This window comes from Aquarana catesbeiana, linkage group LG05, assembly GCF_042186555.1.
Source record: "Aquarana catesbeiana isolate 2022-GZ linkage group LG05, ASM4218655v1, whole genome shotgun sequence".
Classification (NCBI taxonomy): Eukaryota; Metazoa; Chordata; class Amphibia; order Anura; family Ranidae; genus Aquarana; species Aquarana catesbeiana.
In genome coordinates, this window is record NC_133328.1 from 567,246,066 (window position 1) to 567,271,501 (window position 25,436).

The window sequence follows — 25,436 nt, forward strand, 5'->3', positions numbered from 1 at the left end:
CAACTCAATTTTCAGAAGCTGAAAACTAACATATTATTAGTGTAGCACTGTCCCCGTAGGGCTTGCTGACTTCCCAGGCCTCTCTGATTACCTGCAGCCAGTTGCTATGGGTATTCTCCTATCCCCCCCCTACTCCCGCTTGCTCGTTACTCAATGACCAGTCCAGGGTATTTGTGTTTTTGTATTTTATTTTGGAACTTGGATGGGAGAAGAGATTAGTGGGATACTCCTACTGGAACTAGTCATAATGGATAAGGACACTCTCACTTGGCCTCACCAGAAGATTTGTGGAAGCAGACACACTGCTTTAACCATATTGCCACATGTTTGCAGGGCCGCTAGGGTAGTACAACCAGCCCTGTTGTACCAGGCCCGGTCAGTGGGGGGGGGGGCGAGCAGCTTTGTAGTTAATTTCTAGCTAAAAAAACAAATTAGCTAAATAACTTTATTAATCTGCACCTACTTGATTAGCAAGGAATATAGTACCATCCTGGGCCCATCAGGTTAATATACGGGCCCAGAAGGTGAGAGCAGAAGAGGGACTTTTTCTCCATTTTCGGGCGCAGGCAGACAATCCCTGCTCTGCGCCAGTGTACCTTGTAACATACTAAAGTTCTGGCCACTCACTGTACGCCTTCCCGGCAGATAGATTCAATTATAATGCGGCTCCCTTTCCTCAATAAGTGCCGTGCTGCAGCCTGAGGGAGAGACTCATCACTGAGGAGCCTGAGACAACGGTGGAGAAAGAGTAATCCTGACGCCGGTCCACAGGCAAGCAATCCCCCTGCACACACACTGACACATCACACAGGCTGAGGCTAAGGAGCAGTCCCCAGACTCCCCATTGTGTGCTTATGATCATCATCATTATTATGATCAGAGCACAACAGGTGCTGTATGGCTCTGTCAGTGTAACATTCTGTTGGATGCTGATTTTCTTAAAGCGGAGTTTCGCGAAAAAAAAATTTTAGATGTCAGCAGCTGCAAATACTGCAGCTGCTGACTTTTAAAATAAGGACACTTACCTGTCCCGGGGTCCAGCGATGTCGGCACCCGAGACCGAACCGTCCCTCGGTCCTCGGGTGCTGCCGCCACCATTCTCACTGAGGGAATCAGGAAGTGAAGCGTTGCGGCTTCACTGCCCGGTTCCCTACTGCGCATGCGCGAGTCGCGCTGCGCGTCTATACTGGTCCCCGTTGTGTTGTGGGAACTGTGTATTTCCCACAACACAACGGGGGTGGGCGGGGAGTCTGCGGCTAGCTATACCCGGAAGTGGGTGCAGATACCTGTATTATACAGGTATCTGCACCCCCCTGAAAGGTGCCAATTGTGACACCGGAGGGGGGGAGGAATCAGATGAGCGGAAGTTCCACTTTAGGGTGGAACTCCGCTTTAATACATGGCTGTAATGTGTGTTACAGACTATAACAATGTACAGCCATAACAAAGTCAGCACCACACAGCATGCTACACTGACAGAGCCATACAGCACCTGTTGTGCTCTGATCATAATAATGATGATTACCATGAGCACACAGTGAGATGCTACTTTACACGTGTGATGGGAGGAAGGGACAGTAAAAACACACAGCCAAGCTGTATTTTTACCACCCCAAAACCACTCCCCTTTGAGAATATTTCATCCAAGCTTTGCAATCAAGTCCGCCTGTCAGTTTTTCATGCATACCTGATTGAAAGCTCAATGTAGGTCTACAGGAGTCCAGATATGAATTGACTCGTGTGCATTTAGATCTGCCTACCTCTGTGTCCATTCAGGTAGGAAAAAAAAAATGGAAAAGAACATCCTTTTCTATTTTTCTAGACCTAAATGTGACAGATCAGAGGTAGCCTAATGTAAATGGACACAAGTCTGTGGAGTATGCGGACACAAAGTCTCCCATTTAGATCCAGTTGTGATTTGGTGGGGCGCTGTAAAGCTTCCTGGTGGTATAGCTAAGGTGGGTTCAGACTACGGTCGGAACACGCCTGAGCTCATCCCTGCTAATTAGTTGTTGTCAAAAAAGCTCTAAAATAAGACATCTCTGCTGCTTTATAATAGTGTAAAAAGTTTAGAATAATGATGGTTATTAAAGGTTCACCTTTTGGAACATGCTACATATTTCAGCTCCCGCCACAAGTCCCCCAGATTTTGTGACAGCGTGGGGTCTTGGGCAGATCCAGGGGTAGGGTTGTGGGCGGGGCCAAGGGGGGCCCCGTCAGGTAGGCTGTATGGGGCCCCATGATTTCTAACAGCGGCCCTGGATGTATGGAAAGATTAAAGGAGAAGTATGGGAATGCAAAAATAGGTAGTACATGCTACCCTCATATCTGCAATCTTTCTTTCCCCAGTCCTTTTAGTTTTTGTAGAATAGTCTTTTGAAGTGTCCAGAATCAGCCTCTAACGGTTCTTCCTCAGTTTAAAAGTTTCCAGGGGGTGGACACAGCTCCACAATCCAGCCACTGCTTCACTCCCTCCATCTGGAGGACATGTGGGTGTGTTTGGTGAAGAGGTGCACACCCAAGCTGCTATCTAGAATGAGCACATTCTTCACGTGAATCTGTTTCCATGGCAGCATGTCCCCAGCCAAAACCCCAGAAGCAGAGAGACAGTGTGATACAAGTGAAGTCTCCTCACCTTTCTCTAGCTGTTATCTGTAAGCTCTTCTCTGCAAGACTCCAATACCTCTCCCCTGGGCTTTGATGTTCCTGTGTCCTCCGAATTCACTCCCCCCCTTCTCCCCTCACTCATTCAAAGTTCATGTCAGCGTCTCCTCCAGCCGATGGGGGGGAGTCACTGAAAACTTCTTTTGTCCAGCTATGAACACAGGTAATCTCTCTACACACAGCACTGTGTTATTTCAGAAGAGGAGACATAGTAAGGAGCATAGTGACCCGTGCCCTGTGTCTGTTCTCTGAAATATACACAGTGCTATGTGTAGAGCACATACCTGTGTACAGTACATAGGAGAGGAGACTAACAACTGCCCCACATCTAAATTGAACCCCGATATGTCCCCAGAGTCTCATTTATTGTACATACAAATCATCCCTCTGCCACTGATCCCATCCCGCCTTCCCCATCCCCTATACTCCTATACAGTCCTATAATCCCCATCCCCTGCACTCCTATAAGTCCCCTCATCCCCATCCCCTGTACTCCTATACAGTCCCCTCATCCCCATCCCCTGTACTCCTATACAGTTCTATCATCCCCATCACCTGTACTCCTATACAGTCCCATCATCCCCATCCCCTGTACACGTATACAGTCCCCTCATCCCCATCCCCTGTACTCCTATACAGTCCTATCATTCCCTTCCCCTGTACTACTATACAGTCCCATCATCACCTGTACAGTCCTGTCATCCCCATCCCATGTACTCCTATACAGTCCTGTCATGCCCATCCCCTGTACTCCTATACAGTCCCATCATCCCCATCTCCTGTACTACTATACAGTCCCCTCATCCCTATCCCCTGTACTCCTATACAGTCCCCTCATCCCCATCCCCTATACTCCTAAACAGTCCCCTCATCCCCATCCCCTGTACTCCTATAGAGTCCCATCATCCCCAGCACCTGTACTCCTATACAATCCCATCATCCCCACGCCCTGTACTCCTATACAGTCCCATCACCCCCATCCCCTGTACTCCTATACAGTCCCCTTATCCCCATCCCCTATACCCCTATACAGTCCCGTCATTCTCATCTCCTGTACTCCTATACAATCCCATCATCCCCATCCCCTGTACTCCTATACAGTCCCCTCATCCCCATCCCCTGTACTCCTATACAGTCCCATCACCCCCATCCCCTGTACTCCTATACAGTGCCATCACCCCCATCCCCTGTACTCCTATACAGTCCCATCACTCCCATCCCCTGTACTCCTATACAGTCCCATCACCCCCATCCCCTGTACTCCTATACAGTCCCATCATCCCCATCCCCTGTACTCCTATACAGTCCCCTTATCCCCATCCCCTATACCCCTATACAGTCCCATCATTCCCATCCACTGTACTCCTATACAGTCCCATCATCCCCATCCCTTGTACTCCTATACAGTCCCCTCATCCCCATCCCCTGAACTCCTATACAGTCCTATCATCCCCATCTGCTGTACTCCTATACAGTCCCATCATCCCCTGTACAGTCCTATCATCCCCATCCCCTGTACTCCTATACAGTCCTATCATTCCCTTTCCCTTTACTACTATACAGTCCTATCATCCCCTGTACAGTCCTGTCACCCAATTCCCCTGTATTCCTATACAGTCCTATCATCCCCTGTACAGTCCTGTCATCCCCATCCCCTGTACTCCTATACAGTCCCATCATCCCTATCCCCTGTACTCCTATACAGTCCCATCATCCCCATCCCCTGTACTCCTATACAGTCCCATCATCCCCATCCCCTGTACTCCTATACAGTCCCATCACCCCCATCCCCTGTACTCCTATACAGTCCCATCACCCCCATCCCCTGTACTCCTATACAGTCCCCTTATCCCCATCCCCTATACCACTATACAGTCCCATCATTCCCATCCCCTGTACTCCTATACAGTCCCCTCATTCCCATCCCCTGTACTCCTATACAGTCCCATCATCCCCATCCCCATACTCCTATACAGTCCCCTCATCCCCATCCCCTGAACTCCTATACAGTCCTATCATCCCCATCTGCTGTACTCCTATACAGTCCTATCATCCCCATCTGCTGTACTCCTATACAGTCCCATCATCCCCTGTACAGTCCTATCATCCCAATCCCCTGTACTCCTATACAGTCCCCTCATCCGCATCCCCTGTACTTCTATACAGTCCCATCATCCCTATCACCTGTCCTCCTATACAGTCCCATCATCCCCAGCACCTGTACTCCTATACAGTCCCATCATCCCCATCCCCTGTACTCCTATACAGTCCCATCACCCCCATCCCCTGTACTCCTATACAGTCCCCTTATCCCCATCCCCTATACCACTATACAGTCCCATCATTCCCATCCCCTGTACTCCTATACAGTCCCCTCATTCCCATCCCCTGTACTCCTATACAGTCCCATCATCCCCATCCCCATACTCCTATACAGTCCCCTCATCCCCATCCCCTGAACTCCTATACAGTCCTATCATCCCCATCTGCTGTACTCCTATACAGTCCTATCATCCCCATCTGCTGTACTCCTATACAGTCCCATCATCCCCTGTACAGTCCTATCATCCCAATCCCCTGTACTCCTATACAGTCCCCTCATCCGCATCCCCTGTACTTCTATACAGTCCCATCATCCCTATCACCTGTCCTCCTATACAGTCCCATCATCCCCAGCACCTGTACTCCTATACAGTCCCATCATCCCCAGCACCTGTACTCCTATACAGTCCCATCATCCCCAGCACCTGTACTCCTATACAGTCCCATCATCCCCATCCCCTGTACTCCTATACAGTCCTATCATTCCCTTTCCCTGTACTACTATACAGTCCTATCATCCCCTGTACAGTCCTGTCACCCCCATCCCCTGTACTCCTATATAGTCCTATCATCCCCTGTACAGTCCTGTCATCCCCATCCCCTGTACTCCTATACAGTCCCATCATCCCTATCCCCTGTACTCCTATACAGTCCCCTCATCCCCATCCCCTGTACTCCTATACAGTTCCCTCATCCCCCATCCCCTGTACTCCTATACAGTCCCCTCATCCCCATCCCCTGTACTCCTATACAGTTCCCTCATCCCTATCCCCTGTACTCCTATACAGTCCCATCATCCCCAGCACCTGTACTCCTATACAGTCCCATCATCCCCATCCCCTGTACTCCTATACAGTCCCATCATCCCCATCCCCTGTACTCCTATACAGTCCCATCATACCCATCCCCTATACTCCTATACAGTCCCCTTATCCCCATCCCCTATACTCCTATACAGTCCCATTATCCCCATCCCCTGTACTCCTATACAGTCCCCTCATCCCCATCCCCTGTACTCCTATACAGTCCCATCATCCCCATCCCTGTACTCCTATACAGTCCTATCATCCCCTGTACAGTCCTGTCATCCCCATCCCCTGTACTCCTAACAGTGTAAAATCAGCATATGTACATGGAAGACTCCATGAACTCAATCACATAGAACAATCTGAATAGCCAGTAAAAATGAAAAAAAAAGCCAGTGTTGTATTTTACTTTAAAAATGTATTCTTTGCATTATAATTTTAGCAGGGAAGTAGAATATAATACACTGTATAGGGCACTATCACTGACTTCTACACTCACTAATGCCTGTTGCTTTCCTGAATGTGTGCTGAGATTGTTCTGTCTGCAACAGGGAGGGGGGAAAGGGGAGAGGGGAGGGGGGAGGAAAAGGGGAGGGGGGTGGGTTGAGCAGGGAGAGGGGAGGGGAGAAGAGGGAGGAGAGCAGCTCTGTGTGTTGTATGAAGTCTCTGGAACGAGCAGAGAGCTGACATCAATCAAGCAAGATGACAGGAAAGTGGGTGGATCCAGACTCCAGAGCCAGACCATTGTCAGTATTACAGTGGAAAGTGGAAACTCCTGCGCTGTCGGGGGGGGGGCTACACTAAAAGGACACTGCTGCAACACCTAAGTACTGATCCAAGGCAGGACAAATGAGACAAAAGTGGGGGAAGATGGTAGTTGCGCTGTGATGAAGGAGGGGGGGAGATACCTTTTATATGGGATCACGCTATGTGCGTCTCTTTCCCCCCTCATACTGTACATCACTACTCTACCTGACGAACACTGAGGAGAGAGGCACGGGGACATATTCCAGTTTCCAGGCACGGGGACAGATTCCAGATTGGTGATACTCCTGGAGGCATACGAGCTCGGCGCTCACTCACTTCATGAAAGTGAGTGCAACCTCCCCCCATGTGTGTCTTGCCCCCCCCTCCACTGTGGTCGTTGCAGAGTTATTTTACATGCTGTATACTTTTTATTTTTTATATTTCACTTGGCATGTTCATCATTGTCACTACCTTATACACGAAACGTCTACACCTGCGGGTCATTTGCAACACAGGCTGTACACCTTACAGCTGTAAGGTAAGCGGCTTGCAAACACGGAGGTGTCATCACTGAAGATCCCCCTTCCCTTCACGATTGGAATTGTTTTGTGTTTCTCATCACGAGTTTTGTTTTTTGGACTGGATGATAGAACTAATATTCATGTTTGCCCTAGGGATTTGTCACTTGTAGTTCACCAGGATTTGGCACGTTTTTGCTAATGGGGCACTAGCCCACATATATTTTTCTTGCATTATATATATTTTTTTGCATTGTGTCATTATTGATCCTATTTGTGTTAGTATATGCAATTTTGCTTTGCTATATTCAAGCAGTCACTGTTTCATAATTACCTTTATATATTAGGCTTTGTCTGCCCGAAACATTATAGTCATGTTGATTAGCTACGTTGCACTGCACTGCATCCCCACCATGTTCTTTTAGCATGTAGGATTCATTCATGCATTGGCCCGTTTCTGCTTTTTTAGTTCACTTTGCCACTTTAGTCATCTTTGTAGCTCCCCCCCCCATCACAGCGCAACTACCATCTTCCCCCACTATTGTCAGTATTACGCTGTATGAAAGTCTGTAGACCCTCCCACAGGTAATTAACTCTATTTTAACAGAAACGCGGCACTTCTCAGAGGGCAGGAAAGATTTGTAGATACTAGAAGCTCATAAGGATTAGGATTAAGCAAAAAAAAGGAAATCCATACTTCTCTTTTAAGTCTTCTTGCCCTCACTAGCAGCAGACTTGATTAAACTACTTTATCTTCAGGACACTTTACTGACACCCATCCACTGACTCTTCTAGCTGAAGGAGTGGCCCTCACAGGACAGGCCCAAAGACACATATCTGTACTCATTGTAGGCATAATCAGATCCTCCCTGGTGTCCCCCTTCCAGTCAGTTCTGCAGGACCACTGGATTCAGCTTCTCTCTAACTTCAGGCCCTTGGATCGACCACCCAAGGCCACACGACAGCCTCCACGGAGGAGGGGCAGCTGCCCCTCCCTCCTGGACTCCACTCTCTCCAACTCTAACCTTGAGCACATGTGCCCCTAGCATTCATACAGTATCCCAGCATGCAATGCAGAACTTTTCCTCTGCCAATCCAGAGCTGTAACAATGCCTGTGCACTCACGTGCCAGGTCCCCTCTCACTATACAATTTGCCTCCCTATTGGACCAATGTGGGACAATCATACAAGCTGAGCTGCACCTGAGCACAATGAGCAATGACCAATAGATGCTGCTCCCTGGTAGGCAGAGAGCACTCAAATGCCATGTACACACGGCGAACTTTTCGGAATCAACGGTCAGACAGACTTTTGACGGACTTCCGACAGACTTTTGAACAAACTGACTTGCCTACACAGGATCACACCAAAGTCCGACGGATTCGTACGTGATGACGTACGACCGGACTAAAATAAGGAAGTTGATAGCCAGTAGCCAATAGCTGCCCTAGCGTCAGTTTTTGTCCGTCGGACTAGCATACAGACAAGCGGATTTTTCAACCGGACTCGAGTCCACCGGAAAGATTTGAAACATGTTCCAAATCTAAAGTCCGTCTGATTTTCACCGAAAAAGTCCGCTGCAGGTCCGATGAAGCCCACACATGGTTGGATTGTCCGCCGGATTCGTCCCATCGGACCAGTCTGGTTAAAAAGTCCGCCCGTGTGTACATGGCATGAGTTTTACCTGACCATCTTCCTTGTAAGCAAAAAGATAAAAAAACTATACTCTCTTCTAGCACCTACCTAGGACTGTGCTACATTAGTTAATTCATTTCTAGAATAGTACCTGTTTAATATGGACATATAACATTTGCATTTTAGTGTATGGGCACACTGGAGACTGCACCGCCTTTGTGTCTGGGCGCATTCCTTGGGTCATTTTCTACTTAATCTTTATATACTATACATGTACTACTGTGTTCCAAACTAAACTGACAGGTGCCGTTCAAGGCTGCACCGAGTCCTCTTGTGTAGCAACCACATATAGTGTAGACTAGGACAGAACGTCCCAGCTCTAGACATTAAATAGAAAAGGGAAAAGTCCTGGAAGTCGTACATCTCTGCAAAACCCTGTAAGAAGGTGTATAACAGCCTCAGCCCGGGCTCCAACCAAGCTATACGAAAACGCGTTGGGGACATGGCCTGGTTGGAGCCTGGGCTAAGGCTGTCATACATCTTCTTGTGGGGTTTTGCAGAGATGTACGAATTCCAAGACTTTTCCCCCTTCCATGAAAAACACTACTGTGTAACACATCTGAGTAGAAAATGCAGATTGTTGACAAGGGTGGTATTAAACACCAGGGTAACATGAGAGTAACACATCTTTGGCTGGTTATTAAGCAGAAGCTGGGTTGCCTGGATGTACACACTGTATGCAACACAAGGCTCAATTTTCAATTATGACTGAAGTTATTAATTGGAGCATGATCACACAGGGATTGAAGAACATCTCATACCCTCATCTCACCTGATAGATAGTTGTTTTAGTTCCTTCTTTAACATGGAATATCTTTTCTCCTAGAGGCCCCTGCTCTAATTGTGCTTCCACAAATATCTGAAATAGAAAAAAAAAAGAAATTCACCCTCTGCATATGACAAGCAGAAAATTAATATCTGACATTTGAACTGTCATGGTTTTATTATTGTTGTTTTAATTGAAGAGTAAGTCCTCCAAAACCACAGTTACATTTTTGGTGAATCATGGCATGTTTAAAAGTTAATTAACTTCATATAGTTCTCAAATTCTGCCATTTCTGCTGGGGAATGCCTCAGCGGCTTATGATTGGCAGTGCGCAGTGACAGCTTCCTGGTGAGATAGCCCCGGTGGGTTTGGACAAGGACACATACATGCCTAAGATCATCACTGTTTTGTAGCCTTTTCGGGTGGATGAATGTTCACATATGTAACACTGATATTTTTAAAACTGTGTATATTTATAACAGCAGCATATTTCTCTCAGTACAGATTTCCTTTATTACAGAGAAATTCCTTGCAAGAATGTTCCTGGTTTCCAGTCTTGAGATTTAGGCCCCTTTCTCATGGGGCGGACTCCGCACAGTGGGGAATCTGTCCGCTGATCCCCACTGAGCAGACGGATGGCTGGTCTGTTTCTGCTCCACTTAGGAGCAGGAAACAGACACACCTTACTCTCCTCTATGGGCGGTTGGACATAAACAAACCGCCTGTCCGTTTACACCCGGCTGCCATTTGATCCGCTAGACAGATTGGATGTAAGCAGGTGTAAACACATTTACACCAGTGGCAGCCGTCCATAAAGGGAGCAGGGGCGCCGCTCCCCTAATCCATGCGCCCAGCCCCTAATCTACATGCAGGGCGTCAGACGCATGGTTTTCAATGGGTTTTTTTTTTTTGGAAGCACGTGATTAGAGCCTGAGGCTCTAATTGGCTTAAAAAAGGGTGGGCTGCAGCACAGAGCACTGCGCCCGGAGCCCACCCAATCAATATTCGCTATTTTCTTCCTGATTCTCCTCCTGGCCAATCAGGAAGCGGGTCTTAAGACCTGATTGGCCCAGGGGGGAAGCGACCGTATTGGCCGCAGAGGAGGAAGCCGCCGAGAAGGAGACACAGGGTGAAGCCGCTGAGGAGGAGGAGATGCAGGAAGGAGCCGAAGCTGCCCGCGACCTAAATGGGGTAAGTGCAGGGCTGGTGGGCAGACGAGCAAGCGACACCCTCCCAAAAAAAATGAAGCACCAGCTGCCATTGATTTACACCCACCACTCCATAGAGGAGAATGGAGGGTCTAATCAGGTCCGTCTAAAAAACTGGCACCCGATCAGACCACTAGTGTGAAAGGGACCTTGCACAGCACAGTCCTGCTTTGCAGGAAAGAGGACCTGACCTTTCTTTGCAGCAGTTTAATTTTCACTTACAAGTTTCCTGTCCACTACTACCCTGTGACTGGACATAAAAAGGAGAAGCAGCGCACTGATGAGCTTAATCACCCTGTCAGCTCTCTTCCCCTATCGGCATGCTACCTGCACTGTGGCACAAATCATTGGCCTCTAGTGCTACTGCTTCCTTTAGTTCTTTGAGTTTTGCTGAACAGTGGACTGCAAGTGGCTGATAAGTCATTTTCAGGTAGTTACATTGCTTGCATTAAAAAAAAAAAAAAATTAATTATGTATTAATTAATAAACAGTTGCATTAATTTGTGTCTATTTTGTCTGCCTGGTGTTTAGCTTTAAATAGACAACAATATACCTGTGCGTGAAGCACCTATAGGATCAGTTTTGACAGACGTAACCTGGTGGTTACACCCCGCTGGCTTTACTACATTGACCTTGAACACTGAGGCTCATTTATTAAAGGTGTTGAGAATCTTCATACAATAAATTGTGTGAATATACATTTCAGTTACCCAATCAAAAAGAAAAGTACATTTTTGTTTTCTTTTTTAACTGCACATGACTGAATAATTGAAATGAAAATGTATACAATTTATTGTGTGAAGATTCTCAACTGTTTTAGTAAATCAGCCTCGTTGCGTATGCAGCATCACAGGCTCAACCCCACAGCCAGGCATCCAGCTATTTTAGGCAAGGTCAACAATGGCAGCCACCACGTTTCTTTTCATGTAGGGTTCCAGATTTGCCTTTCAGTGATTTTTAATGGTGATATAGCCTTACATTCTGCACATCTGCTGGGGTGATTACAAGGATATCCTTTCTCCTATCAGCATTTTATTGTATATTACAGAGAACATGACAGGGATGTAGTAGGTTGAAACTCCAATGCGTGGGCTGAATAACAGCAGGCAGATGTTGCTGCTTTAGCCACCAAAAGCTATAAGAGACCTGCAGGTGTTTTGATCTACCAAACTCTACAATTAAATCCTTAAAATGGAACTTCACTCTCTCGATCAACATTGACTATTTGTAATCTTTATGCTGCTAGGATTAGCAAAGAGATAGGAAGATATATCATATTTGCTTGTTTTAAACTGTATTGTTACATTTCTTTAGTTTCTTCCTATTTTTCAGGTCAAGGCAAATTATGTCATACATCCCAGGAGTCTTCAGGAGGGGAGGAGGGGTTTACTCAGCTAACCACACCCTCCTACCTGCATGCCTGAGCTAAGGGAAGATGGATTCCAGAAAGTAATTGTTTCATGAATCATCTGCCCTTACTCAAGATGGCCACAGCCAGAAATGCTAGGGGGTGTTTTTCTAAGTGATTTCTCAGCAAAATAAAGCATGGAGACATGGATGGGTGAGTTTGCTTTGAATATTAAAGTAAATGAAATAGCGCTTTCGGCTTGTGGTTCTTAGATAAAGTGTAGTTCCACTTTAACTTTAGATTAATGAACACTTTAAAATGAATATGTGTTTTTCTTATGCAGGGATAAGCTATAGGTTTTCTTTACTACAGACTTCCATAGATACATCCCTGCAGACACTGGTGAGCAAAGCTATTGTTAGAAATTTTGTATGTAGCCCTACAGAACAGACAGTGCACAGTCCGCATGGGCTTTGCTACTTAAATCGGTAGTAAACTGCTGCAAAAAAAAAACACTTTCACCTGTAAGACAAATGCATAATGTGCTAGTATGCATTGCGAGACCTACCTTAAAACGAAGCCCTCCAGTGGCACACTGTCACCGCTGACAGGGCTTCCATGTTCACCTAGTCTTCCTTCCAGGTTTACGGCCTCTGGCTACATGAGTGGCTGGGGCCACGGTGATGTCACTCCTGCGCATGTGCGTGGGAGCCCTCGTTTACAGCACTAGCTCTGAAGGTCTGGCACGTATAGAATGCATGCGCTGGTGACGTTACTGGCTGCGTTCAATGTGAATATCTCCTATACAGTGCAGGTTTAAGAGATATTCACTGCACCTACAGGTAAGCCTTATTATAGGCATTCCTGTAGGTACAAGTGAAAGAAATTAGTTTACTAACACTTTAACTGCAGACAGCAAACAAGAACTTTATTACAGAGAAAAGACATAGAGCATACCATAGATGCAGCTATAAACTTACAAACACTGCCATCTACTGGTTGAAGAATATATCTCTACTAAATACTGAAGTACAGTAGTTGTTGCACAAAATACCATTCTGTATTCCAACACCCCCACTCAACAACTACCCCTTATATTAGTCCCATTTTGGATCTCAGTTCTCTAAATCTGTTCCTTGTAAATGTTTTTTCAAATGCTCTGATCCACTTTTTTTTCTCATGAGTTGGAAGTCTTTGCATCTCATCCCATTACAATGTTTTTCATGCTACATGAGCAACATAGGACAGACGTTTGGCTGGGATGCCTTTATTGCTTCTGGAGGATTTCTTGGTTGAAACCTCTTGAGGCCTGGTTTCTTATTTTACAGCATTTGGATTGTCTGCATTAATTTCTATTTCTGTGTCACTTTCTTGCTTATCTTCATGTGACACTGATGTGGAATTTCCCCTCAGTTTGAAGTGTTTGTGTTCATTAAATTTTTAACACACTGAAGTTTCATCAGCAATTAAACTTCTACTGATGGTTACATTGTTTGTGTCTGATACAAATTTTAACTCCCTTTCCACCTCCCTGCTGCAGTGAAGCCCTCATTCAATCACTTTAACAGAGGGGAGCTTCTGGGTATGGGGAGAATGTGGCCTTACAATATGATGGTGCTTGTGCCTGAGCAACCAATGGTCACGCGTTGAGGGATGTGACAAGGTGACATCATGCTTGACACTTTAAGGCCATAAGTTCCATACGTGAGCCAATATTTTCATAGGATGTGCCTGAATCTAACCATCATTTGTGATGTTTTATGGATTAACAACCAAGAGTTAACAAGCATGCATTAGTATCAGATGTTGTTTCTTCTGCAGGTTTCTCAGCATGTTGTTAGAGAAAGCCTACAAGACTAGCAGATATTCAGGTATTGCATTTTAAAGGGAGGGATGGAGAATAAGGACATATGAGGCCACATTAATATATGCATATGATTCTTCTATAAGCACGTCTTCTGTTCCAGGTATATCCAGATTAGTCATAAACGGACATCACTCCAAGTTTCCAAAGATTTTTCAGACTTGACCATCTGTGCAAAGGAGCAAGTTGTCTCTGGTCACCCCATCTGTCTGTACATTGCCTTGTTTAGTATCGGGATTTCTCACCATCAACTCCTTCTCACAGTCCAAACCTTAAAGACAGCTCCCTTTCAGGCAGGAAATGTTGTCATGACAACATAACATATAACTATTGTTAAGTAAGCCACCCTTTGTATTTTGATCTGCTTCCAGTTTGACTGCCATTTTGTTTTATTGCTGATGATATGAAACCTTTTATTGCTGGAAGACATTAACTTCTTGTGACTATTTTATGACAGCCTACCTTCAGCTCCGCGCCACTAAATACACTTGATCGTGTTGTAGATTTACAAGGCTCAAAGTCTACGACTGGTTTCAAGGCAACACATCTTCCTCCCCCTGCAAAGTACTGTCAGGCTGTAAACCCATAACTGTTCTGTTTACCTATGGCTCGCCATAAATTTCCACAGATAAAAAGCAAAGCTTCTACAAGCACATACTCATTTCTGTTCCTCTCAGTAGGAGAAATATTCAGTACATCGTATTTCATTTTGTATTTTGTGGTCTTTTTTTTTTTTTATACATCTGCATATATTGTGCAGCATTTGGTGCAACAACTTGCATTGTAGTAGGGCAGCCCAATTATTTTGGATGGGCTACGACACACTACAGCACAGATTTTTTAACGTGCCTGCATAATTTTTCCAAACCGAGAGCACAGCAAGCTACCTTTATGGTTCACCAAAACACGTGTTATAATATGTTGGGGCACTATGCAAAATAAATGGCACCACACTCAGTTATGTTTGCCATGTGTCAACATTCCTGTAGGCCACTGGGAGTTTAAAAAAATGGTCAGTACCTCTAGGGATGAAAGAGCATGTGACTCACACCCCTTCCTTTTATGTGCCAGGGCTGGTGCTTGAGACTGGCCCAGTGGTGTTACGTGGGGCGGAAGATAGTTCTTAGCCCTGTGTAAGCTCTGACAAAAGAGACTCACAGCTTACAGAACATTTCCCTATCTTGTTTCCAAAAGCTGAATAGAGCACCAGCTATGTGAGGGAATTGTGGACATGTGCTTCTAGGGGACCTGACATTAAAGCGAATTAAAGCGATCCTGTCCCTACAGAGTCAATTGTAAAGGAGGTCTAGACTGGGCTATAAAAGTAGAGTTAGTTATCTTCCCTAAGACCCAGGTCTTGAAATGCTGCCATTTTGCTGCTCACATGTTGCTGCAGGTATTTGGTACTTTTAGGCTTTTTTTATACCTGTCCCTGGCGCACACATTGGTTCCTCCTCAACAGCTTGAATCTCATGTAGTGAGGTACAAGCTGGTCAGAGAAAATACAGGATGCGGCGGGAGAAGCAGGTATTAATCACTTCAGCCCCGGAAGATTTTACCCTCTTCCTGACCAGAGCACTTTTTGTGATTCGGCACTGTGTCACTTTAACTGACAATTGCGCGGTCATGCAACATTGTACCCAAACAAAATTTACGTCCTTTTTTCCCCACAAGTAGAGCTTTCTTTTGGTAGTATTTGATTGCCTCTGCGGTTTTTATTTTTTGCGCTATAAACAAAAAAAGAGCGACAATTTTGAAAAAAAACGCTGTATTTTTTACTTTTTGCTATAATATATATCCTCCAAAAATATATATAAAAACTATTTTTTTCCTCAGTTTAGGCTGATGTGTATTCTTCTACATATTTTTAGGGAAAAAAATCACAATAAGCGTATATTGATTGGTTTGCGTAAAATTTATAGCGTCTACATAGTAGGGGATAGTTTTATGGCATTTTTATTTTTAATTTTTTTTTATTAGTAATGGCGGCGATCTGCGAGTTTTATTGCGACATTATGGCGGACACATCGGACATTTTTGACACATTTTTGGGACCATTGTCATTTATGTGTAAATGACACTGGCAGTGAAGGGGTTAACCACTAGGGGGCAGTGAAGGGGTTAAGTGTGTCCTAGGGAGTGATTCTAACTGTGAGGGGGCTGGGCTTGAACACACAGGACAGTGATCACTGCTCTCGATCACAGAGAGCAGTAGATCACTGTCCTGTCACTAGGCAGAACGGGTAATGCTTTGTTTAGATAAGCATCTCCCCGTACTTCCTCTCTCTGACATGATCGCGGGCACCCGGCGGACATCGAGTCCGCAGGACCCACGGTCACGGAGACCGCGGCGGGCGCGCACGCGCTGTGACACCGATTCTTAAAGGGGACGTACCTGTACGCCCTTTTAAGACAAAAACAATTCCATAGCTCAACTCACCAACCAGTCTGCTGACCAACCAAATTAACCTGTCTAACCGTCTGTTAAAAGCAGGGGTTTAGTTAGCACACATTTGCAAACGCATGTGAAAGCTGCAAGGCCTCGTCACGGCACCCTGTGTTGCTTGCAGTCCTAACACTACAAATTTATAAGTGTCTCCACAGTGGAAGCACATGCATCCAATGGATAGATGTGGGGCAGGTGAGCCTGGAGGCAGCCCAAGCCCCCTTAAAGGAACAGGAGCACACTGGACACCCAGCAAGAGCACAATGGCAGCGAAGGTGCCCAGTGTGTCCCCGGACCATATATACGAACAGTAACAAAAAACGCCCTTTTGCCTGCCAGTACCATTTTGCCGACGTACATAGGCGTGCGGTGGTCGGCAATCGGTTAATACACCCTGAAATATAGAATTACTGCAGCAGCCAGGGAGCAGCAACGTTGTGGGATTTCCAAGAGGTGGGTCACCAAAACTGTTACATGATATTCTTTTACAACCCAGGCTTCTTTCACTAGTCCGCACGTGGGGACAGGAGCACTTTAAGGAATTGTTAGCAGTAAATTATTTGTAGCACACTGAAATCAATGTACTGCTAAACTTCCTGTGTAACTTAAAGTGGAGTTCCACCCACTTTTACAACTCTTCAGCATCCCTCACTAAACTGTGCACTGTAAACAAATTGGATATTTTTTTATTTCTTTTCTCAGCACCTACTGTATATCTGCTGTATTCATTTTTCACTTCTTCCTCCCTGGCCGCGGCCCATCGCATCATTTCCTGTTTGCAATGCCTTCTGGAAGGGGCGGCAACTTCCTCTGAAACTGCCGTTGCTATGGAAACCTGACCTGAAACCTATTACACTGCTTGTGCTGCACTGAGCATGTGCGAGATCTGCAAGGATGAGATCCAGAAAGAAATACAGTCTGGCTTCAGATGCCCACACTTAAGATGGCCACGGCCTGCTGTAAGTTTATAAAATAACAAACTACTGCTATAAACTAACAAAACAGACCTTAGTTTACAGACTAACTTTACTAGAATACATTAAGCTTGTGTATTATAGGGGTATTTTTATTTAAAAAGTATCATTTCGGCTGGAACACCACTTTAACCTGCAATCATGCGTAGGTCAACTAATTCATGTGTAGTCAAGTCAGGCTACAGCTTATATAAAATTTAGTAAACTCCAAGTGAATCTTTGTGGCTTATTTATTGGAGGAGCACATTCTTTTTTTATAAGGCACCAAACTATCACATAAACGTTAAAGTGACACTAAACCATACCAAACCCCTAGCATTTCCAGCCACTGCCATCTTGAGTATAGGCAGATGATGCAAGTAGCATTTTCTTCCCTTAGCTCAGGCATGCAAGCAGGAGGTATTAGTATAGTATTATCACATTGTGTTATTGTGAACACCTAGATTTTGCTGCAAATAGATTTTTTAACATTATTGTTTTATATCACATTATCCATTTAGCGCGAAGGACACTTTATCACAAGCAGGAGGGTATGCTTAGCTGAGAAAGCCTTCGACCCTCCTCCAGTTGAAAACAAATATGCCCATAAAGGCTCCTGGTCCTGGGATGTATGACATCATTTTGGCCTAGGCCAGAAACCCGAAAGTAACTGAAGAAAAAATGTTTATAACAATTTATCAATTTACTAATGCTAGCAGCATGAGGAATAAAAATAGTTCGCGTTACATAGTTGGTAAGATTGAAAAAAAACACCAGCCCATCCAGTTCAACCTGTGGTGTGTGAGTGTGCTTGTGTTTATGTCAGTAGTACATTGTATATCCCTGTATGTTGTGATCATTTTTTTTTTAAACTATCGACGCTCCCTGCTGATACCACGGCTTGTGGAAGAGAATTCTACATCCTTACCGCTCTGACAGTAAAGAACCCTCTACAGTCTACACAGTTTAAGGTTAAACCGCTTCTCTTCCAATTTCAGTGAATGGCCGCGTGTCTATTTAAATTCCCTTTCACTAAAGTTTTTTCCCTATGCTAGGGTCACTAGTACGGTATTTGTACAATGCTATCATATCCCCTCTCAAGCGTCTCCTCTCCACAGAGAATAAGTTCAATGCTTGGAGTCTTTCCCCATAGCTTAGATCCTCCAGTCCCTTTATTAGCTTTGTTGCCCTCCTCCGGACTCTATCCAGTTTCAGCACATCCTTCTTGAGGACTGGTGCCCAGACTGGACGGCATACTCAAGATGTGGCTGGACCGGAGTCTTGTAGAGTGGGAGAATTATAATTTTATCTCTTGAGTGAATCCCCTTTTTAATGCATGCCTATAATATTCTGTTGGCTTTCCTTGCAACAGCTTGGCATTGCATGCCATTGCTGAGCCTTTCATCTACTAGGACCTCCAGGTCCTTCTCCATCCTAGTTTCCCCCAGAGGTTCTCCCTCTAGTGAGTAACTTGCGTTCGTGTTTTTAGCACCCAAATGCATTAATTTTTCAACATTAAACCTCATTTGCTATGTAGTTGCCTACCCCATTATATTATTTAGGTCTTCTTGTAAGGTTTCCACGTCCTGAGCCAAAGTTATTGCCTTGCTTAACTTTGTATCATCCGCAAATATTGAGATTGAGCTGTTTATCCTCCATCCTCTATGTTGTTTATGAATGAATTAAACAGAATTGTTCCCAGGACAGATCCTTGGGGGACCCCGCTTACCACACCGGACCATTCCTGTCTGTGTTTTGTCCTGGGTTGGGCAGAAATCCAGGGAGAGCTGGATGACTCACAGGCAGCATCACTGAGACCACCCTCTACTTCTCAAATTTTTTGATGCCTTCTAGAAGAATGAAAGGGGAAGTAAGGTGGAGCTGCCTGGAGTATTCTGAGGTCCCTGACCAATCCTAAACTTGGATTGGCAGGGCGAAGGCTCCCTCAAAAACTCAGGGTCAGCCCAGCTGGGGAGGAGTTGTGTTTGGGTGGAAGCTGGAGATGGAGTGTTAGGCTGTCGTGGCCTTTGAGGGAGCTCTCCAGTCTTGGGGGGGTGACCTTGGGCCTGGGTTCGGGGTGCGGACAGGACCTTCCCAAAACTATGGAGGTGTCCTGGACAGGAGGCATGGGACCAAGGAGGACAGTAGGCGAACACTGCCAAGCAAGTCTCCAGGAGAAACAAGGAACAGCCAAGAGGGCTGGTGAGTGACACACGGTCAGGAGGACTGGGAGACACACCTGAGAGGACTAGGATGGAGTGGTCTGGGATGGGTGCAGAGCCAGTCAGGAGGACTGTGGTGGCATGGGCAGTAGAAAGAGGCAGCTGCAGCCAGGAGGGCTGGCAGGGCCTGAAGAGGTGGTACTGGGAGCAGTAGCCACATGTGGGACAGTTAGCAATAAGACTACCTATTTTTGCTTCACCATAGGGGCCCGCGGTCCCTGCCTGCAAAGGGCATTTGCTTTGGGCCTGGCTGAGCCAGTGTCAGGCCCCAACCACAGTGCTAGTTGGTCCTGGGAGTGATAGTCCGCAAGCAAGTGTATGTGCTGGAGGTGAAGAGAGGAGGTTGTATATACCAGAGGTGTATATAGTTCAGTCCCAAAAATTTCCTATCTTAAATCAATTGGGTATCCCATATACACCCCATTCCCATCCAAGTTCTATTCCCCTAATAAACAAAACAAAACAAAGTACCAGGACTGTTTCTCGACTGAAGTGTGTCTGGAAATTAATGTGCCTGGATATGCAGGTTGGGAGACTTACCACAATCATTAGCAGCCTCTAAGGGGGTACCGCTACAGAATATTTGTTTGTTGAGAGAGATTAGTTGTACATTAATGGCCTTGTAATCTATTTTTCAATAGAATTGTTTCTTACTGTCTCTCTGTTACATCCTCCGTGAGCCCCTGAACCTCCTTATTTTCCCCTCACTTCTGTTTATTTGAAACAAGCAGTGCACGTTAGGTGTGGTCATGTGCATTGCTTTATGCACACTACACATGTTCACATAGTCCATAGTCCATCTTGGGAGTGAGAAAGGGTGGGTGGCTACATTCCTATATACAGTGACACCATAGAGAATGAATGCAGCCACAGCTACATGTGGATCACAGCAGCAAAAAAAAAAAAAAAAAAAAAAAAAAAGAGTATGGAGATTTAGAAGATTTGGAGGAAGCAGAGAGCAATAGAAGGGACTGTTCTGAGATAAGAATGCATACTTGAATTGAATATATATATTTTTAAATAGAGTTTAATGTCAATTTGAAAATATTGTAAAGGATTGGATTACATTTTTTTAAAATAACAAACATGTCATACTTACAATAGTTTTGCACAGAGCAGTAGATCCTCCTCTTCTGGTGTCTCCTGCGGTGCTTTTGGCTTCTCCCCCCTGCAAGTAGCAAGTCGCTTGCTATTTGGCACTCATATGGGCTGCCATTGACACACAAAGAGCATCTCGGCCCCTCCCCCGCTCTCTGCCTACTGGTTGTGATTGATAGCAGCAGGAGCAGATTGCTCCTGCTGCGGTCTCTGAGCCTATGAGGAGAGAGAGCAGAGAGAGAGAGCTGCTGCTCTTGGGCACCACGCTGGATGAAGAATGGGCTTAGGCAAGTATAAGGGGGGCTGAGGATGGAGCAGCACCCAGAAGTTTTTTTTTACCTTAATGCATTATCTGCATTAAGTTAATAAATACTTTCAGCCTTTAAAACCACATGAAAGTATTAATTCAATAATGTCCTGTGTCTGGACACTGAAGATAACTATTTCAATTGAATTTGTCCAGTGAGAGCATTGGAACCCTTTTTAAAATTAAAGTGCATGTAATGCTGAAACTTTTGTAGTTTATTCCTGTCTGTGGTAGATTCACCTATTTTATGTATGTCCGTGACCATTACCGCCAAAACACCGAAAGTGAGTGGAAATTCTAAATTTTAGAGTTGTCACCAAAACAAGATGGGAGGGTCATTTTTTCAATGGGGACACCTGTTCTGGTGACAACTGTGCACATGGGAAATTTCCCTTTTGGAGGTTTTCTCTCAGAATGCTAATTTGTAGTCCTGTGAACCTCCAGGTAATTGACCAAATCTGGTCTCCAAAATAGTGTATCTTTGCAAATGATCAGCTGCTAAGGTTACGCATGTCTAATAACCATGCAAAATAGTTAAACCAAATTGTACACACGCTGCGCTTATCAAAATAAAAATGTAAGAAATTTCTACTAAAATATTAATAAAGTGATATTGCGCTTAACATACAAAATATACAAAATCTATTAATACTATACATATATGTGCAATAAACTTCAATGAATGAATAAATAGGTAAAAGTGCTCCAATCAGCCTGTGATAATTCAAAACAAACATCCATGCGATTTAGTGTTGCATCCATGCATTTCAGTGCTGTATCTATGCAATATGGTGTAAGTGCAATGTTCAAACAATAAAAAATTAAAAAATACAAAAAAACGCATCTATGCGATTTTGTGCTGCATCCATGTGATTCTATGCAATTCAGTGCTGTGTTGCTGTGCAATGATCAAATAAACAGTCCACAGATCTTCCACAATCCATTCATGTGTTATTGTGAACACAAACTAAAGTGCTGTGTGCTCATACAGACCAAGCTTAATTGCAAGGTCACATGCCCTAAGGTGAGGGGTTATCACCTGGGGGGAGCACTTGTATGAGCGCACAGCACTTTAGTTTGTGCATAGAATCACATGGATGCAGCACCAAATTTTTTTGGTGCTGCATCCATTTTTTTGTATTTTTTAAATTTTTTATTGTATGAACATTGCACTAACACCACATTGCATAGATGCAGCACTGAAATGCATGGATGCAACACTAAATCGGACTGTTAATTTGATTATTGCACAGCAACACAGCACTGAATTTCATAGCATCACATGGATGTAGCACCAAATCGCATGGATGCGTTTTTTTTAATTTTTTAACTTTCTATTGTTAGTGCAATGTTCAAACACCATATTGCATAGATGCAGCACTGAAATGCATGGATGCAACACTAAATCGCATGAATGTTTGTTTTGAATTATCTATTAATGTTTGAAAATTGCACAAGCTTTGTGGAATATTTGCAATACACAGGCTTATTGGAGCACTTTTACCTATTTATTCATTCATTGAAGTTTATTGCACATTAATGTATAGTATTAATAGATTTTGTATATTTTGTATGTTAAGCACAATATCACTTTATTAATATTTTAGTAGAAATTTCTTACATTTTTATTTTGATAAGCGCAGTACTATTTGGTTTAGAGGTTTTCTCTCACTTCCTATTTCAAGTGAAGAGAAATCTTTCAGACAGGAAAAAAATAAACTAACAGAGGTTTAACCCTTCCCTTCGCCATGTGAAACTTAAAAAAAAAAGGGCTATATGACAATGTATATATATGACCATTATTATAATTATACTTTATGACAATGACTTTATGTATTCAATAAATTGCTGCTTGTAAAGGCAATTTTTTTATTTTCTTATATAGATTCATGCAATGCAATGGTTTTGCTAATTGCAATGCTGCTAAAAATGATACACAAAATGTATTTGGTAAGTTAATACAAAGACAATAACATCCACTTTCACAAACCTTTTCTCATTTTACTTTCAGATCAGTAAAGGAGTTCTATAATTATAGCATACATCATTTTATAACACCAGCATTGTAATAGCAATACAACTAATAGTTATATTTGACAGTCCAATATACGCTTACTTAAAAATTTCCTTTCATGTTGTGAGTTCTGCCTGTCAGCTGGTCATCTTCCTGTATTCCCTGCATGCTTTGCAGCTTTTACGCTGCTGTTTAACCACTTCAGCCCCGAAAGGATTTACCCACTTCCTGACCAGGCCATTTCTTGCAATACAGTACTGCGTTACTTTAACTGACAATTGAACGGTCGTGCGACGCTGTACCCAAATAAAATTTAGTAAATTTTTTTCCCACAAATAGAGTTTTGGGAACCAGTGACATTGTTACAGTGATTAGTGCTAAAAATATGCACTGACATTGTACTAATGGCACTGGCAGGGAAGGGGCGATCATCAGGGGCGATCAAAGTGTTAAATGTGTTCCCTAGGAGGTGTTTCTAACTGTATGGGGCATGGGCTGCTTGGGACAACACACAGATTGCCCACAGATCACCGACGTACGATTCTCGCAGCCAAGTCAACCTGCCGCAGTATAACTGCGGCAGCTGGTCGGCAAGCGGTTAAAGTATAACCAATGATTGTTTGTCAGTGGATCCGCGCTTCAGGATATATTTGCAACTGCTGCCCCCCTATATAGGCAGGGGACACTAACGTATACCCCCAAAAAGATAGATACAAAAATTAGGGAGTGGCGCTGTGCATAAAAATGGGGAGTGTTAGCATATAATAATTTTCTTAATTATAGTGATTAGTGTGTCTATGTGATTTTCTATAGGAACGGCAGTAAACGATAAAGGTTTGGATGCTTTAGTGTATATCCCACATAAAAATTGATAAGTGCTAATTAATAAAAATAAAAATGTTACCGATTCAATTAATAATTTTGTGTAACCTTAATCCCATATGTAAATAATGAGCACCAATGGTCTCTAATAGTGAAATATAATATATGTATCGGCCTGTTATTAAACTAGACAAACCCAAAAGTGATAAGTGCAAAAGTGTCAGGTGCAGTCCAATTATTGGTGTTCCAACATCTACTGGATAGTAAAAGTAAACTACAAATAATGTGTAAAAGGTAGGGAATATCCACACCCCTCTGTGGTGAAGTGCAGGAAATGCTTAGAGAATGTATAAAAAATATATATGTATGTGAAAATTAAATATTAAATAAATATTAAATAAATATGAAAATAAAAAATTATTGTTCATTAATTAATAAATATGCTTCTATAATAAACTCTCTGTAATTTCAATTGATAAATGCGTGTTTAAACCAACAATAAAAAGTCTCATGTGAAATAGCAAGTGTTCATATGATGTCTTCCAACCGAATTCTTCCCGATTTTAAACACACTCCCCCTGATGTGATTCCACTCACCGGAGCGCTATACCCCTGCAGGGGTATAAGCATGAGATGTTTGTTTTCCAGGTGCCGATCGAATCCGGGTGCCGATCGAATCCTTAAGTGTTGGTATCTTTTCCAATCAGGTTCCTCGATCTGGATCATCCACTCATGTAAAGGAAGGAGATGGGGGGAAGGTGATACTCCCCTGTTGCGATCCTATTCCCAGCCGAACATCCGCTCCAGCGTATTATATAAAAATAAAGAAGTGATCCACATAGCGTAACTCCATTTAGATAAGTTTATTATAAATGCTCATAAAATCCAAGGAGTGTAGCCAGTTCCAAGGAATGTAGTGTAGTTTTAAAAAATAGAGGAGGGAGCGTACAAGCTCTCTATCTCCCCTTTCTGTCCCGGGATGCAGCGCTGTTCGCAACCACCGCTTGCGTTCCACCGGTTAATTTTAAAAACAAAACCTCCTGAGAAAATGAGAACTAATATATTTATACCTCCTCTTTTGGGTTTAAGTTATCTGACTGCCATCTGATGATATTTTAATATGTTGTATAAAGTTTTACTAGATAGTATCTGGTTTGTAAAACAATTTTTCTCATGGCTGCCATTCCACGTTAACTATAGTATCACTTACAAAACCCCACTAGATGGCGCTCAAGGAGGTCCTACCCGTTCACATACATACTTTCCTCGGGTCAATGAGGTTGAAAGTGAATAGGTCATGGTTCTTATCTCCATAATTGAGCAAATTTCTGATTGGACCTGCACGATGCTCGTTATTCAGCATCTGGCGTAGGATTGGCCGCAGCATGTAATACACCCAGATATAAGACGTTGAGAGGGCCAAGATGGCAGCGCCTCCGATGATGTCCGTGTGACAAAACGCGTAAGGCGGGACTATCTTGACACGCACAACGTCACTTCCTGTTATCGTGGTTTCTGTTAGCTGACCGGTGGAACGCAAGCGGTGGTTGCTAACAGCGCTGCGTCCCGGGACAGAAAGGGGAGATAGAGAGCTTCTACGCTCCCTCCTCTATTTTTTAAAACTACACTACATTCC

At 44.0% G+C, this 25,436-nt stretch overlaps 1 protein-coding gene across 1 annotated transcript in view; it reads right to left on the reverse strand.

Moving 5' to 3' along the window:
- Nucleotides 1–25,436, reverse strand: part of CDH17 (cadherin 17) — a 236,317-nt gene that overhangs the window by 177,887 nt on the left and 32,994 nt on the right. The window contains exon 3 of the mRNA XM_073631971.1: nt 9,525–9,611. Within this exon, the coding sequence (XP_073488072.1) occupies nt 9,525–9,611 (87 nt within the window). The remainder of the gene's footprint in view (nt 1–9,524; nt 9,612–25,436) is intronic.